Source organism: Pogona vitticeps, chromosome 1, assembly GCF_051106095.1.
Source record: "Pogona vitticeps strain Pit_001003342236 chromosome 1, PviZW2.1, whole genome shotgun sequence".
Taxonomy (NCBI): domain Eukaryota; kingdom Metazoa; phylum Chordata; class Lepidosauria; order Squamata; family Agamidae; genus Pogona; species Pogona vitticeps.
The window spans coordinates 198,186,439-198,204,796 of NC_135783.1; the positions used below are offsets into that span (position 1 = coordinate 198,186,439).

The 18,358-nt window shown below is 41.2% G+C and overlaps 1 protein-coding gene across 1 annotated transcript in view; it reads left to right on the forward strand.

The window, feature by feature from the left end:
- The first annotated feature begins 5,492 nt into the window (after positions 1-5,492).
- LOC110084610 (titin) overlaps positions 5,493-18,358 on the forward strand; it is a 299,695-nt gene continuing 286,829 nt past the window's right edge. The window contains exons 1-6 of the mRNA XM_078386905.1: positions 5,493-5,734; positions 7,315-7,418; positions 12,367-12,570; positions 14,221-14,508; positions 17,124-17,218; positions 17,544-17,788. Of these exons, the coding sequence (XP_078243031.1) occupies positions 7,328-7,418; positions 12,367-12,570; positions 14,221-14,508; positions 17,124-17,218; positions 17,544-17,788 (923 nt within the window). The 5' untranslated portion in view covers positions 5,493-5,734; positions 7,315-7,327. The remainder of the gene's footprint in view (positions 5,735-7,314; positions 7,419-12,366; positions 12,571-14,220; positions 14,509-17,123; positions 17,219-17,543; positions 17,789-18,358) is intronic.

An 18,358-nucleotide genomic window follows, 5' to 3' on the forward strand; every position in this document is an offset into this window, starting at 1 on the left:
GACCTCTTGACTTCAACTTCCATTGGCACTCGCCAGCATAGGAAATGGTAAGGACCGCTGGGAGACGTAGCCCAAAACATCTGGAGCACCATTTTGAGATAGCTTTAAGCCCAGTGGTTTAGGCATCTGCCTGTGGGGTCAGAGGTTGGGGGTTTGATTCCCTGCTGTGACTCCTTAACAGGGGCTGGACCCAATGATCTATGGGTCCCTTCCAGCTCTGCAGTTCAACAAAAACAACAAAGTTAGCATCAAAAGAGGAGTATTCCAATGAGATTCTTTGTCACCACTACTGTTTAACATCTCATTAACCCCCATATCAATAATTTTAAATAAAACTGTAGCGGGCTACCATATTTCAGAATGAGCAGGAAAAATCAATCATCTGTTATACATGCATGATCTAAAATTATATGCAAAAAGATCCACAGAGATAGAATCACTGCTAAACAAAGTGTGGATATTAGCTAAATCTTAGCTATATTCAAATGAAATTTGGTATTGACAGATGTGCAGCTCTACTATCAAGTGATGAAAATTATAAATAACTTGGAATACTAAAAGCAGATCATGTCCTGCTCACAAAATTAAAGATCTGACAAAAAGGAAATACATCAAAAGATTGCAGAAAATCTGAGAATCAAAATTAAATGGTGGAAATACAATCAAAGCCATAAACACATGGGCAGTTCCAGTAATTAGATATCCAGCTGGAATTGTAGATGGGACCCAAAATGAATTAGAAGAATTGGATCGAAAAACATGGAAATCAATGAACATGCATCACACACTGCACCTAAAAAGTGATATGGAGAGATTATATTTACCACAAAAAATGGAGGCCATGGATTACTGCAAATACAGCAGGTAGTAAGGAGGAATAAAGAAGCCTAAATGATTATATTAGTCCAAGTAGAGAAAAATTAATTACAGAGGTGAAAATGGAGAATATTTTGAAAAAAAAAAACAGAAACAAAGGTTCAATATAAGGAACAACAATTTGAAAATAAATTGAATAGCTGGAAAAATAAACTTCTACATGGACAACATCTGAGAAAAACTGATGAAAGGTATGATAATAATTCAACATGGTGCTAACAGCAATGTGGACGCTGCCAAGAAAAAGATGAAACCGTGTCACACCTCATCTGCCAATATCCAAAAAGTGCATGATTAGGTTAGGTTAGGTTAGACATCCTTCAGTCTCGAAAGACTATGGTAGCGTGCTCTGTATGGAGGGCTTGGAACAGCGCCTAGTGTGGCTGAGAAGGCCAATTCGAGAGTGACAATCCCTTCCACACTGAAGACAAATCCAGTCTGTCCCCTGTCCGGCTCCCTGGTTTTGCTGCTTTTGTGTCTTCCTCTTTGCCTCGGCCTGCTGGGCAAGGGTCTCTTCAAATTGGGAGAGGCCGTGATGCACCGCCTGCCTCCAGGCTGAACGCTCAGATGTCAGGTTTTCCCATCTGTTGAGGTCTATTCCTAAGGCCTTCAGATCTCGCTTGCAGATGTCCTTGTATCGCAGTTGTGGTCTCCCTCTGGGGCGCTTTCCCTGCACTAATTCTCCATAGAGGAGATCCTTTGGAATCCGACCATCAGCCATTCTCACGACGTGCCCGAGCCAACGTAGACGTCACTGTTTCAGTAATGTGTTCATGCTGAAAATTCCAGCTCGTTCTAGGACTGCTCTGTTTGGAACTTTGTCCTGCCAGGTGATGCCAAAAATCCGACGGAGGCAACGCATATGGAAGGTGTTCAGCTTCCTCTCCTGCCGTGCACAAAGGGTCCATGACTCACTGCAGTACAGGAGTGTGCTTAGAACACAGGCTCTATAAACCTGGATCTTCGTATGTGTCGTCAGCTTCTTATTGAGCCATACTCTCTTTGTGAGTCTAGAGAACATGGTGGCTGCTTTGCCAATGTGTTTATCCAGCTTGACATCTAGAGAGAGGGTGTCAGAGATGGTTGAGCCGAGGTACACAAAGTCATGAACAACCTCCAATTCTTGTGTGGAGATGGTAATAGAGGGAGGTGAGTCCACGCCCTGGCCCATGACTTGTGTTTTCTTCAGGCTGATTGTTAGTCCAAAGTCTTGGCAGGCCTTGCATGAACAGATTAGTGCATGAACAGATTACAGAATTAGACATGATAGAGTGCCAAAATTAGTGGTCATTGTGCAAAAACTATAACTTGCAAGCCTCCAAAAACCCATGACAACATCAGGTAGAGAAAATGTCAGAAAATGATAAAGTCAAGATCTTGTGGGATTTCCAGATCCAAACTGATAGACACTTTGAACATAACACGCCAGATATAGTAATAACAGAATGAAGAAATGTCTGGATCATTGACATTGCAATTCCAGGGGATGCCAGAGTTGAAGATATAAACTGGGAAAACTAACAAAATACAGAGACCTGGCAATCAAAACATCTCACTTGTGAAAGAAACATCTCAGTGGTCCCCATTGTCATTGGGGCTTTGGGCAGTTGCAGATCTCAGAAATAACATAATCAGAGCTACAGAAAAGGGCAGTATTAGGAACAGCATACATACTGCACTGATATTTAACAGATACTTAGGGTTTTGATTAAAACCTGTATCTGAATCTGTTGTATAGTACCAGTCAATGTTTTTATAATTTTGATTGACTGTGTCTGGTATTTTTGAATAACAAAAATAACAATAATAATATTACTGTGCATTAGTGATGCCCCTCCTCCTTTTAACCCACAGTTCACATGCTGCTTTAATAGCCTGTCTTACTCCTTTTTGCCTAAATAAAATTTCCAATCATACTTTGCTACTCTTACATATTTATATCAGATGCAAGACAAGATGTTTTGGCATGTGCATTTTAATTTAGGCAAATGTGATTATTTTAGAAGAAAAGGCAAAGTGTATTTTTCCACCTTCATTGCCATCTGTTTTAATTTATCTCGTTGCTATGTATTCTTTTATTTTCTATCGTGTTTTTATATTGCTGTTTATATTGTTGTTAGCTGCCCGGAGTGGCCTTGTTGCTAGATGCTTTGGGGTGTAAATCCAATAAATAAATAAATAAATAAATAAATTTTAAAAATTCAAGTTCAAGCAGAAGACTTCATCAAACAGTGTCATTTGCAAGTCTTTGCAAGATTGTGAGGAATGCATATTATTTCTTGCATTTAGCAACCTATTTTAAAAAGAAAACAAGACTGTATCAGTATATGTGAAATATATGCAGAGAAACCATACTCCAGAAAAAAATGTACCATAATGAAGTCATAGGAACTTAATACACAATTATGATTAAAGAGTTTGCTCCATAAATTTTAATAGACTTCAGACAGATACAACTTTCTATGGATTGTTAATACTTCCCTTAGCTTCCACTATTACTCCTAGAACCTTGACTTAAAGGCATATGTCTTATAGTGCTGATCTGAACCAAAACTTCTCAAACATTTTTCTTCTTTTCTTAGAAAAAAACGGTCATTTTGTAGCATTTTCTCCAAATGTTCTCCACTTTTTTTCTTTTTTTGTATCAGTTGCTGTTTCTCCACCATATCTCAGAATGACACTAGCCTTGGAGGAGAGCCTGGAATATTTACACTTTTATACTGCAGCTCCCAAAATTCCCCAGCCACCATGGTCTCTGGTCATCTTGACTGGTGCATTCTGTGAAATCTCTCTCTCTCTCTCTCTCTCTCTCTGTGTGTATACACACATCACACTGTAGGATGTATGTATAGCCTTGGGTGCAAGGAAGGTTCAGCGGACCACTTCCATTTGGGACTTCCCATTCTCTTCCTTATATTTGAATAGAGGAGATTTGCATTCCAAGAGACAAGATTATCGCTGCCACTGCTAGGTTGTCGTTGTTCTGCTTTGTAGAAGACAGTCCTATATAGTGGACACTCAACTTACAGACGGCTCCATTTACAGACTTTTCGAGTTACATACTTCTCTGGCCGCAAAATTTAGGTTCGATTTGCAGCCGGAGAATCGACCTACAGACCGGAAAAAAACCAAAAATGAAACAAAAATGGAACAAAAATGGCTGGTTACGGATTAATTGGTTTTCAATGCATTGTACGGTCAATGGAGCCTCAACCTACAGACTTTTCGACCTGCAGCCACCATTCCCATACGGATTAATTCCGTAAGTCAAGGGTCCATTGTATTTGAAGTACTCTCCAAACTGATAGGCTGAGCCTAGGTGGTGGGCACATATATCCACACTGTGCAGTTTGACACTGAGATTTACTATGGGAGTATGTGTGCTTTCCCATGTTGAGTGGGCCAGGATTTTTCTTGGGCATTGTTTTAGGAGTTACTGTTACCTCTTCACTGAAACAAAACGCATAAAACTGCTGACAGTGAAACTGCTGAGACGTTTTCTTGGCAACAAACGAAACTGCAAGTGCCGAGATCAAAATACACAGACTACATAACATTTTAGTCTGCAGTGCCTGTTTAAAATTGAGCTTTAAGAAGCACCTTAAATATACGTACTTTATGGCTGTCTTTGAAATGAATGCAAATAGAAAAATATCTAGAGGTTGGATACAGTGGTGGCCAGTCCTCTTTCTCTTCCTCATGCTATTTCCGGAGTAAGGCTACCTCTCTGAAGCGTATGCTCAATGAAGAAAGAAGTACTGCTGAAAATGGCCTCTCTCCCTGGCATTTCCATATGATGAAAGCCGTGCAGGAGCCAAACTTTCTTGAGAACAGAAAGGCATGTCTGAATTTAACTAAGCTTAAATTTTGCTCCTCACTTTTCTGTACTCTAGTGTTGGCAATACAATGTGAGTATCTTGTCTAGGCCTTGGCAATAGCCACTGGCAATCTGGTTATTAGATTATCCATATAATCTGAACAAATCAGAGCCATATGATCTGAGCAAACGAGTGCATGGTTTGCTCAAGTCATCCCAGTAACAACTGTTCAGCAATTCTCAGTGAAAGCAAAGTCCCAATCTGATATTTAGCAGACATCTGCATCTTTTTTAAAGCTGAACTGGTATATTCCATCTGGATAATAACATGGCACATGGCTTAAGATCAGCTTCCTTATTTGTTATGGCGATTGGGTGCTGCACTTGAAGGCAATTTATTTGATAGGGAGGCAAATACATGGTTTGTTTTGATGGGCCCTAACAGTGGCTATTATTGAGTTGATTGGTCTTGGCTCACTAATACAGTCTCTTTTTTTTAACCCCACCTCACTGTCCCACACTTTTCCGACACCTAAAACAAGATCTGGTTAGAAGCATCAGGTACACTGACATCTTCCCGTGCAACCAAATTTTCTTCGCATATTGGTTGCTCCCTCTTTCCAGCCTGGGATCTTCTAGGCCAAAATTAGCCGTGTCAATCAGGCAGACAGGTGGCCTGTTGCGTAAAGTAGATGCTCCACTCCCGGACCCTTTTTTTCCTTTCCTTCCAGAAAGCCAATCAGAAGTGACCCTAAGGTGACGAAGGCAGACTTGTCAGCAGATCTGGGGTATAAAAAGTAAAACGACCCTGGTAGCGCTTCTGAGCAGTCGTGCATTCCCAGCCTCGCCTCGGGTGTAGGGATTGCAAAGAAAAAAGCAAAACTACACTGTCCCAGCCGTGTAGTTTTGTTTTTTTTACAGTTAGAGGCTCAACCATTCTCATAGTGGGATTGTTTAAAATCATACTCTGGATAAGGACGTCGTTTAAGGAACTTCCGTTTGGGCTAAGCCCACTCCCTTTAGGCACTCTTGGGAAATCAGGTTAGTAACATGTCTGTAATGATTTGAGTTCCATTTCTTTTATGAAGTAAACCACGGGTATATTGTGCATGGAACTGGGGGCTATCAAATAGTAATTAGGGAAAGATGGGGAGAGATGTGATAAGGGAGAGATAGGGAAAGGTTGCAGTCTTAGATGTTTCTTCTAAACCGGATAGTCATTTTGTGTTATTATTAAAGTAATGATGCCTTGTTGTTTGTGAATCTCTAGGTCTTTGAAATACGTGGCTAGTAACCCTTTAAATGTGTTTGAGGGTGAAAGGCTGTTTGAAATTAACAATTCCTTTTTTTAAAAAAACCCTGTTAAAATGTCTGATTAGCTTCAGAGAGTGTTCAAGGTTATATTACTTGCAGATAAACGAAGATGCTCCCAGAATAACTCTGATAAAATGCACATGGTATTGGCTAGGCGCTGATGACTTTTTAAGGGAATCAGCTGCCGGGGTATCCATTACGCTGCAGCTCTGGACCACTTGTCTCCTGTCAATCACGACTGGGATGGTTATTTTTGGAATGTGACATTTCAGAGGCATACCTCCGAAAGACTAATAATACAAAAGCCATATAAGATTATAGTCTGAATAACAGGAAATTTATTTCTACGATTAGAACACTGGTGTCAGAAACATTCATGCCATGGAATTAAACTCTTCCTAGGGTTTGACTTTGCTGGCTTAAGTTTATTTCATTGGAAGTTCGTACAGTGCATAATGTGAGAGATCCTCGGTTAAGTTTTAAAGTTGACTAGATATTCTCAGTTCAAGTAGTGAAGCAAAGTCATGTGAGACCATTTGCTAGATAAATGTGGACCTAGTCATTTGGGGGAAGAAGTCACGTTGGCCCAGAACCTGTAAAAAAGGTGTCCCAGTGGCATTCCTTTATTTGCTAAAATTTATCTTTTTCTTCTGTCATGGTGAGATTCCTTTGCTCGAATTCAGAAGGAATGTTTAAAGTGACCACCCTAAAAGCAACTTCCTTGAAGCAAAGCAGGCTGGACTCCTAAGGTCTCCAATACAGTCCCTCATGCTTCACTTGACCTTGTGGTAAATATTAAGGATATCGGTATTGTAGCCTTACCCCTTTTTTGACAGAATAAAGTGGCCCAGTTAATATATCTATATAATAATATCTATATTTTCTGTGCTTTGCCTCAGAGGAAGAGCACTGCGCTACCACCAACACACATTTCATGGAGGGGGAGTCCGTTTTTCAGGTTTTGTGCATTCCGGCAGTTGTTCAAGCCATCAATGTCAGTTGTTATTTTATAGCCCAGCTCACATTTCAAAGTCTCCACCCCAACCTAGATTCAGCGGCTCCACTTGCGCTTTAGCCTCTGCAGCTTGATTTGTTCTTCTGCTTCCCTATAAATTTCAGATGAATGGAGACAAGCCTTTATACAATACTGTGTTACTTAAAAGATACAAACAGGGCAGAAATATTGATTCCGTCACAGAAGTCGACATAAAATGCTGCTTTCAGAAAATCAATTTGGTCAAGAGACACAGGTCTAGGAAACAGACTGGCATCTCACCTACACTCTTTATTTGTGCCTTCCTTTTCAGAGTGCCTGCAAAGATGACGACGAAAGCACCAACGTTCACACAGCCGCTACAAAGCGTTGTGGCACTGGAGGGTAGTGCCGCAACCTTTGAGGCTCATATTAGTGGTAAGGCTTTCGTCCATTTTTTTTTTACAACCATTGTTTCTGTTTGTTTTGCCAGTATCTGCAAATGCTCAGTCGAGGCAGTGCTTCCGATTCCTCAGAGAATGTGGGGCACATCATACATCTTCCTCTACCCCCACCCCACAGTGGTTCCCACCCCCTTACATCAGAGAGTAGTATGTAAGCATGTTGGTGGAATCCAGTGGAACAGGAGCAGCACTGATGCTGGGTTCTTTATCAGCTTCCAGAACATTCCTGAAAGCAGCCATTTCTTGAGTTTTGAATATGCTCATCACAGCTCAGAGAAAGCAGAAGAAGAAGTGCAGAGGTGGGGCAGAGAATCTTAGGAGAATACATACGGTACACAGGTTGGAACTTACTTGTCATGGTAGGCCAAGACAAGTGAGCTACGTTGCTTTGGAAAGTCTGTGGCATCGGTAGCTGAGGGTGCCAGCCCAGAACTATATTCTTAGTCACAAGGGACCAAATGCATTTACAAGGAGTCCAATGCAAAGCAAAACAAAGCTGTTAATTGTAACTAACCACTTGTAAAACTAATGCACCCATGGAATGTTCCCACATAGTGGGGGGTTGGACTGGATGGCCTCAGTGGTCTCTTCCAACTCTATGAATGCTCTCTTTAGAAGGCTGGGCAAACAGCTAGAAATGTCCACACAGTTGTACATTTAAAGATTATAACAATGTCACCCATTTGCATCTTGCTCTCCCTTTTTGGAATTCAAGAAATTGTACAGACGTCTGATTATTTCACACTTTGTACAGGAATGCACATATCCCATACACTTTTTGCACAGGTACACTCTACTGAAAAAAGCTACTCATCTAAAAAAAGAAGAAACAACCAAGGAGTCAATCAAATGCCTGGATGAAGGCTGACATATTTATCAAAACAAGATGGCGAATGCACTCGTTCTAGTAGCACACGCGTTTTCCCAGTATTGGGCCATACTAGACTATATGTTTTTTAGGTTTGAAATATATAGCAGAAACAAACAATTGTTAAAAGATTTCACTTGCACAACTCCTTTCTTCTTTTATGAATTAAAGTCTACCAGATACTCAGTGATCCACAGATCTATTTAGCAAGAATATTTGTTCTTAAACATCTGCTCTAAATAGATTTAATGTACACAAAAGTAAATCTCACTGATATTAGAAGACCTCACTTTTGAGTAAATAAGTTTGGGACTGGATTGTATGAGTTCTGTCTTATAAAGGTTTCAGCGTGGGTAAATGTAAAAAGTAACAGCAATGTCAAAATGAGTGAGTTAGTTGTGTGAAAAATTTATTTATTTTAATTTTATACCACCCATCTAGCGGCCAGGCTACTACTCTGGGCAGCTTACAATATCACAACATAATTAAAATTAAAATGACAAATGAACAAGAAACCCAATTCTATACTAACTACATTATCAAAATAATAAATGCAAAAGTTGGCAACATAACAGAGACAGTTATTACAAAAATGACAAAAATGTCAATAATCAAAATAACAAAATTAATCCAGGGCAAGACTGTGGAAAGCCTGTGTAAACAACCACATTTTCACTTGTTTTCTGAAGCCAAGAAGGGACGAGGCCTGCCACACCTCTGCCAGGAGAGAGTTTCACAATGAGGCAGCTACTAAAAAGAAGGCTGAGCGAGAGTGTGGAATTAGGGCTAGGGAAACTTAAGTCTAAATCAACACTCAGATGTCAATTTCATGGCCTTTGGCCTATCTTTCTCAGCCTACCTCACAGGGGTGCTGTGAAAATAAAATGAGTTTTAACTATATACGTACACCTTAGATTCTGTGGGGGGAAGCAGGGTGTAAATCTGATAAATAAACACCTTGGCTCTGGATTCTAGTAGTCCAACTCCAATTGTAAGTAAGGGTGTGTTGTTCAACACTAGTAAGCATACTGAAAACCAACATGGCCCAGATGAGTCTGTATTTGAAGGCCATCAGACCAAAGTTGGTCCCTTGCCAGATGCCACTCACCCTCATTTTCCCATTAGACTAACCATGAGTATAAGATACCCATGCAGAGATGGCATCTGTGAGTAACAGAAACTGCTCGCTGGCCATTTTGGGAACAGGGCAATTGGAAGTTTGATGCTGTTTCTCTTTGTCTGTTCTCAAGTTAGGGTCCAAGAAAACTGGTTACTGAGTGCATAGGCTGCTCCCGCAGCTGCCATGTGTTGAACATTTGGTGTGAACTGGGACTTAACTGGTTTGAATAAATGTGCTCAGGCTAATGTGTGTCTCACAAAGTTCAGGCCTGATGAGAGAAGCTAGTGGGAGTTCAGTTAGTGAACCTCTTAAATAAGAAGTTAGCCTTTAATTAATACTCGGAAGTGGCTCCAAGTCTGACCCTGTAAGGCCTGAATGCAACGTGGTGCCTCAAGCCAATTTCAAAATGGCAGCAGAGCGTATTTTGGGTGTGGTGCCAGCACTATCAGGCCCCATGAGATCACACTGCAGCTTATAGCAGCCCACATGCTTTCGAGTTAGTTAAGGACCATATTATTGGGATGAAAAAAATTCATGACTCAGAGAATACATACCAGAAGCATATCGAGAACACAAATGGGTTCTGGGGAATGTAATATACATATTTATTCTAGAACGCAGTCATCATGAAAGAGGGTTATTGTGTAACTTGCAGAATCATCCTCAGTCTGGTCAGGACCAACAGGCCTTCCTCTTACATCTGAGATGTGTGCTACTTTCTCTCTATTCTCCATCGCAGTCAGTCAAAGACATTTTTCTGCCTGAAACAAAGGGAGAGATGGAATGCTATTTTCTCCTTGCTCTTATGAGTTGAGATTCACTGTTGCTGGGCTGCCACAGTGACCCTCTCTGGGTAATTGGATTCTGGGAATAATGAAAGCAGAAGGAAGGATATGTCTGCACCCAAGCCACTTCCATTCCCATTCCCAGTGCCCTCGAGATCTGGAATGTCTCTTCTGGAAGAGGACATCCTCCTTTATTTAAGGAGCCTTTTCAACAATTTGAAACCCCAAGAAAATGGCTTGGAAAAATCTCCACTGTGAAAGAGAATCTTCCTTCCAGAGAGTCACCCGTCGTGCATAGAGGAGAATGCCTCCCCATCCATTTGTTTTGTACAAAATCCAAATACAGGGAAATTGCTTCTGAAACTCTCTCCCCCTTCCTTTTGAGCCCAGGTTTTTAGATAAAGCAATCTTATTGCAACACTGACTCATATTCTACGATGTTGTAAATGCCTCCTTCCCTAAAGCTGCCCATCAGTTTAGACAGTTCTGACAATGATTCAGTGCATCAGTTTTCTTGATGCACTGAAATCTCTGAGCAGTTTTCATCCCTTGAAATCTGATCACCTAAATCACAAGAAGGATGATTTGTACTGTTGTGCTTGCACTGGGGTGGGGGATAGCCCAGGCATCAGACATTTAAAATTAAGTTTTTCTCTACTTATGATAATATAAAATAGTATATACGTATACATATTGCTATGGTGTCATATAATCAGATATTATCAGATGTTGTAAATTAAAGGAGCTTAAAATGTAGAATAACAAAAAGGCATAAAAATATTTCTATAGTACTACAGTTCTACACGATAGGCGCATGTAGTAATAAATATTTACTTGTAACCCTTAACAGTCCTCTCAGACAGTGTAGAGTTATCGTCTTCTTGTCACAGATGGGTTCCTGAAGCTAAGAGCTGCTTCCTTAAGATAACTTTGTCTGCCGGTGCTTGGGCTGAGATTTGAAATTAGGGTTTCCAGTACCTAGCCCATAACCAACATGATAGACCATATGAAACTCCTTAAGAGTACAATGACTATATAAGAAGACATAATGCCAATCAGCTTAGCGCAGCTTCCTCCACTTAACTTTCTCCCATTTTCTTGAAAGGCTTGCTAAAGATTATGCTATGTGGCCCTAATACACAATTTAACCATATAGGAAAGTTTCCTTCCCATGTTCCATTTCTAAACCATTCTTTCATTTCCAGACATAGATGGAAATAACGTGTGTGTGTGTTTGTGTCTGGTTCCAACTGCACAGCCAGTTGAGATTCTTCTTACCATGTTTTTGCTATCGGGATATGGAAACAGAAATTGTGGGATAAGCAGATGAGAATAGCCATAGCAGATCACACCAAACATCTATCTAGTGCATCCTTTTGTCCCCACAACCAGATACCTAGGAGAAGCCCTTAAATACAATATAAGCACAACAACACTTTCTGGTTGATTTTCCATTGCAATTCAGTGGCATACTTCATCTGAGACTGAAGATAATTGATAGTCCTCCTGACCATTTTGGACCGAGAAGATAGGTGGTTTGAGAGAGGGGAGGCCATACATGGGCACATAGAAAATCTCTCACTCAACGGGGGTGGAGTACTTAGATACAATCTGTCCCCTGTTTATCATGCTGCTATTTCATCCATCCCCAGAAAGATCAGGACCACACCCACCAGAAAGACCATTGTTAACGACTGTTAGCGACTCATGACAATGGGTAGAGGAGGACCTCAGAGGTTAGATTATCCCTCACACACATAAGGCTATAAGGCAACTCTTGAGTTGGCCACATACAACAACTGTTGACAACCCTCTTGTTATCAGAACTGTCCATTTATTCCTGCTTTCTGCTTCCAGTTCTTTAAGAAGCTGCATGTCTCATTCATGGGATAGGTGGACCTGTCCTCATAACCCACAACTGCCACATTTGCTCAAGAATCTCCAGTAGGGGACCTTACATAATTCTTGCCCAAACAGAATTTAGGCCCTTAGTCCTGGTAAGAAAAAGCAACCGCTAAACACTGTCTTCTGAAAACATCTTTGCTGTGTGCCTGTTGACAAAAAGCGGAGGTATTTTGTGGTCATCACAACGACGGTGAGGACTTTGCAAAGGTTGACGTAACTTTTGATTGTCTCTCTTCTGCTAAAGGTTCCCCAGTTCCTGAGGTGAGCTGGTATCGGGATGGCCAGGTTCTTTCTGCTGCAACTCTGCCCGGCGTGCAGATCTCGTTTAGCGATGGCCGCGCTAAACTTGTGATCCCCGCCGTGACAGCTGCTAACAGCGGAAGGTACACCTTACAAGCAACCAACGGATCTGGACAAGCAACTAGTACTGCCGAACTACTCGTCACAGGTACGCTTTTATCAGAGAACAAACAGCCGGAACCTTCCTTCTTCTGCCATGTAATTTGGGGAAAATACCCGGCGAATTTTGCTTTTGAAAAATGAAAGTAAGGAATTGTGGGGAGATCCTATTTTTAAGCAGGTGTGCTTATTTCTCTGACCTCAAAATCCAATGGCTTTCTCAAAGACTGCTTTATGATGGGATTCTTTATACTGTATATAATTTTCTCTCAATGCCATTCAAAATCTTCTAGATGACGTGAAGCACAGTCTTGTACACGCGGTCCTCCAACCTGCAGTTCATTGCTGCAGTTTAAGCTGTTTCACTTATGCTAGTGTATCTAACCAACATATGGTTGCCAGATACATGAGTACCAAAAGGAGGACATAGAAAGACAAAGAAGAGGACAGAGGAGGATGTATTGAATGTTTCATTTGAATCATTCTGAATTAAACCCCTAATCAACACAATTTTATTACGATAGCTGCCAATAAATGTCTCTTAGTGAACCGATCAAGAAACAGTCATGTTAAAAAATAAAAATAAATTTAGTGAAGGCTTTTTTTCAAAATGCCAAAAAAATTATTTAAACAGCCAATTGTACAAGTATTACCTTATAATTTTTATTAATTACACGACATATCCCGGCGGCTGCTGTTGTTGCTCCTTCACTTGCGCCAAGGTGAGTTCTGCAAGAAGGTTCCCCTCTCTTTCCCGCCTCCTTTTGCTATGGCAGCGGCTTGCTCAAAGGAAAGCAGGAAGTCACCTCCAGAAGCAAAGGGTCCACGTAGGCGTGGCTGATTTGCAGCCTGAAGTGGTGTCTTATATTGGGACTCCATCAGAGACTGCTTTCCACCTCTCCCCCTCCCATCCAAAATTATAACATAAAATATTACAAAAGCCGGACATTTTAAAGGTTTTTAGCTTTGCCTGCCTGACGGAGGACATTAGGCTAAAAAGGAGAACATGTCCTCCTTTTGCCGGACATCTGGCAACCCTAAACCAACAGCATTCAGGCAGCCATTTTATGTATTTCTTTTAAACTATTCCTAAGCCACCTATTGATAAAAATAGTATCTAACCTGTGAACAGCATAAGGAAAACCTCAGTGTAAAACCCAGTAAACATATCAATAAATAACAAGAATCTAATTCATCACCAAGCAGTGGGAAAGGACTGAGAAAGACTAAGAGAGAGAAAAAGTGAGAAAAAATGTGTACCTTCATAAAATTTTGAAAATACATCTCCAAAGGAAAATTTGGTTTCTGGAATAACTTTTACCACCTTCTGTTGTACCTTTCTATTGTCATTTTATGTATATAAACCCACCATTTATATATATAGAAAGAGAGAAAGAGAGGAATTTTAACAGTTGGACTTGTTTTAGAAGAAATAGAGATACATCCATTGCTTCTATGTTCCCCGTCTTTGTCTCTTTTCCCTCTTGCAACCCTCCCTGCCACCCAAAAGTCTGCTTTGGTGGATTTTCAAAATGTCTACAGCACAACTTCGTGAGGTAGATCACCCTCTCTTGTTTCTGCTGGTGGAACTGCTCCCATTAGCAGAACAGTAGCATTGGATCTTGACCCTTGGGCTTTCTTGACATCTCTTTGTGGCTTTCTGACACGTATGCCTTTGTATTGTTGCACTGATCTGCAGCTGAAACAGCACCACCGAACTTTTCACAACGACTACAGAGCATGACAGCAAGGCAAGGAAGTCAAGTGCGACTTGACGTGAGAGTGACCGGAATCCCTACACCTGTGGTGAAGTTCTATCGGGATGGAGCAGAAATTCAAAGCTCCCCCGATTTTCAAATTTTACACGAAGGAGACCTCTACAGTTTAATCATCGCAGAAGCTTACCCCGAAGACTCCGGAACATATTCTGTAAATGCCACAAACAGCGTGGGACGAGCTACCTCAACAGCTGAACTGCTCATTCAAGGTAATTGTAGATTAGAATTCCGTGAGCCATGAAAAATAAAAATAAAAGACGCATACAATTGTATTATCGTGGCCACAAACCTCACTGTGATTACAGTCCTGTCAAACAATCTATCAGTGTCATGTCTTGCCGGCATTTATAAATGGACTGTAAAATTTCACTCTAGACTGAAATTCAATCACAAAGAGTACGGCATGAAAAGAGGGAGGATTAGAATGACAACAAGCAAAGTCTCTGCATTTCTTCCTCTGTTAATTGTGTGGGTTTTGATTAGGCATGATGAGGCACTTGCCTCCAATTTCAGTAGACTTTTCAAAAGTTTTCAAAATATAAAATACATCACATTCTTAACTGTGGTTGAATAGTCTGCTGTGTATTGTAGTGCCACGATGGCTCCCTTAAGCAACTGAAGTAGGCAAAGAACAGCACCAGTCACAAACAGCTCGCGTTGAACAACAAGACAATACACACGTAGAGCCCTGATACCAGAAACCTTGTTAAAAATCAACTGTTTGTCCTAGAAGATTCCCTCCCTTGGAAAGCTGAACCCAGGATGATGCCGTACAACAAATTAGATCATTGCTCCATCTAGCTCAGTACTCTCCACACTTCTGACTGACAATGACTCCCCAGGTTTCCAGCCATGACATCCAGCCCTACCTAGAAATTCCAGAAATTACAAGGATTGGTGCTGGGATCATCTGCATGCAAAGCCTATACTCTACCATGAAGTTCTGGCCTTCCTCTGATAGGCAGTATTATATAATAGATAGACAGACAGAAGGCAAATAGATAAAGTTGACCACCATGGCTGTTGGATCATGTTGTGGAATTCTGTGTACAGCGCACTGTTCTATGTGTAATTCCCCGTTCCCCTAGTGATAAATGGATTTGGTCAACTGGCTCCATAGGATGTGGGCAAAGTAGAACCCATGGATCATACGTAGTATTCCAAGGACTGCCACACACGCCTTCCAAGCTACTGAATCCATGCAAGCTTACCCTCAAACTGGCAAATGGTATTCCCAGATTTGCCATTTAAATGTCATCCTCTCCCTGGGCCTGTTTTAGGCCATAAAATCATCTTTTCTTTTTTTAGTAAGCAGACATCAGCAACACATTGCTTCCTTTTTCTAAAACATGTATTTTTCTGTCTTCAAACTGTCTGGAAGAGCTGTGTTTAAATGGCGAAACCTACTGGCTCCTAAAGCTCATAGGGGCAAGATCTGCCATTTTAGAAGAGTGAAAAAACATTTCAAGATTGGAGGTTTATGCAGCCCACCACAGTCCAAGGAAGGGCAAAAATGAGCCCCAAGCCCTCCGAAGTTGCCCACACAGATATATGCCCTTTAGTCAAAGATAGACTGAAGGAAGCAAATTAAAGTCAGCCAAACCAAACTGAAGAGCCATGGAGACTGTTAGTTAACATATGGAATGTCTCATGTTCCAGTAGTTTTGCTTTCTAATACTTTTCATGATATTTGTTTGTTTGTTTGTTTGATTGATTGATTGATTGATTGATTGATTGATTGATGTTTTATTTGATTTATCTACCACATGTGCTACTCTGGTTGGTAACAATTGTAAGGCACCCATTTAGGGCAGGGTGAAAGAACAAGTAGCTCAACCCTACGTGTTCCCCCATCCATTTGTGCAGTTTCCAATCCCCCAGATGATTTGAGCTGGGGGGGAAATCTGCCCCAATTCTAATTTTTTTTTACAGTTTGCCATACTTCTCCAGACCATCTACCGAAATAACAGCTAAAGCATGGAACTCTGTTCCCCCTCACACCAAATAACAGTTCTTAGAGGTATGCCAGGAGCAGGTAGAGAAGATGTCAGCAAACGATGAAGTCAAGATCTTGTGGGATTTCTGGATCCAAACTGATAGACACCTTGAACATAACACACCAGACATAGTAGTAACAGAACGAAGAAATGCCTGGATCACTGACATTGCAATTCCAGAGGATGCCAGAGCTGAAGATATAGAACTGGAAAAACTAACAAAATACAGAGACCTGGCAGTTGAAACATCTCATTTGTGGATGAAACATCCCAGTTGTACCCATAGTCATTGGGGCTTTAGGAACAACATCAAGAAGTTTCACACAGTACTATCAACAGTTGCAGATCTCAGAAATATCAGAGCTACAAAAAAGGCAGTATTAGGAACAGCATACATACTGCATCAATATTTAACAGATACTTAGGTTTTTGATTAAAACCTGTATCTGTATCTGTTATATAATACCAGTCAATGTTTTTATAGTTTTGATTGACTGTGCCTGGTATTTTTGAATAATAATTATAAGAATCTTAGAACTGCAGAGCATTGTTAAAGCCTTTATTAGCATGCATAATGTATTTGGCCTAATTGCGTAGTTGTACAAAACGCCTAATTTCATTTAATTCGTTTCACCCATTATTGGTCAATATGCAAAGAAAAACAGATGTCCATGTATTTATTTATTCTGGTGGTGTTTATGCATGCACATAAACAGCAGATTCCATTCCCCCACTCTTCCCACTCCCCATAAAGCTAATTATTATTTATTTTCATTTTTTAAATCCTTTCTTCCCTCTTCCCTTCCCCCCCCCCGCCCCCGGTTTAGGTGAGGAAGAAGCTGTCCCTGCTAAAAAGACAAAGACAATTGTATCGACTGCTCAGATTACACAAACTACCCAAAGACAAGCCAGAATTGAAAAGGTTTGTATTGTGTGAGAGAGTTCAGTTTAACCGAAGTGTTAGATGTTGTGGTTGGTCAAGGCAGAGATTCTCGTGACTGTTCTTGGTGGTTCTGACGCTGGTAAGGCTGCACCTGAAGTACTGTATTGTGTACAGTTCTGGTCACTTGGTACCTCCAAGTGCCAGATGCAGGGGAGGGGGATCGGGAGACAGGTCTCTCGTTGTCTCAGGTCCTCCCAGAGGCATCTGGTGGGGCCGCTGTGAGATACAGGAAGCTGGGCTAGACGGGCCCTTGGCCTGATCCAGCAGGACTTTTCTTAGGTTCTAATGTTATTATGCCTTGCAGAAGATAGAAGCCCACTTTGATGCCAGAACCCTTGCAACTGCTGAGATGGTTATTGATAGCGTCACTGGGCAACAGCTGCCCCACAAGGCCCCTCCACGGATGCCTCCCCGGCCGGCCTCGATGTCGCCGACTCCACCGATCATTGCCGCCAAAGTACAGATGGCACGCCAGCAGTCGCCCTCCCCCGTGAGGCAGTCGCCATCTCCCGTAAGACACGTGAGAGCTCCTACACCATCGCCAGTCAGGTAAAGCCCTCTAAGGTCTATTTTTGTAAGAGGTTTCCCCCCCCCCTCCCTTTGGCCTTCTCATTCTCCATGGCTAACACTCATAGGCACATTGAAAATACTGTGGGCCACGAGCAAATAGTTCTGATTGATAAATAAAGTTTTTAGCAGTTGTTGGGATTTTATTTTGCATTATTTATGTAGCATGGGAGGTCACTTGTTGTCGTTAATATTTCTCTTTCACAGTGGGTGAACTGAGGTTGTACCAAGAACCGGTGATACATAGTAGGAAGCTGAGACTGTATTCTTTGATGGGTTATAACCAGCACTTTAAATTTGGCCCCTCAATGGATTACTACCCAGTGCATGCTTGAGTAATCCAAGCAGACTGTACTGTAGGGATATATTACCGTAGCCAAGTCAAATATTTTCAGGATTGGGCACCCATCTTCAACTGTGCAAATACACTCTTGGCCACGGCTGAGTCATGAGCGTCCAGGTTTAAGGAGGAATCCAGGAATACATCTAGGTTGCAAATGTGATTTTTTTTCCCTATAGGGTTCATTCGAACTGCTGTTCTTAATGGATTAA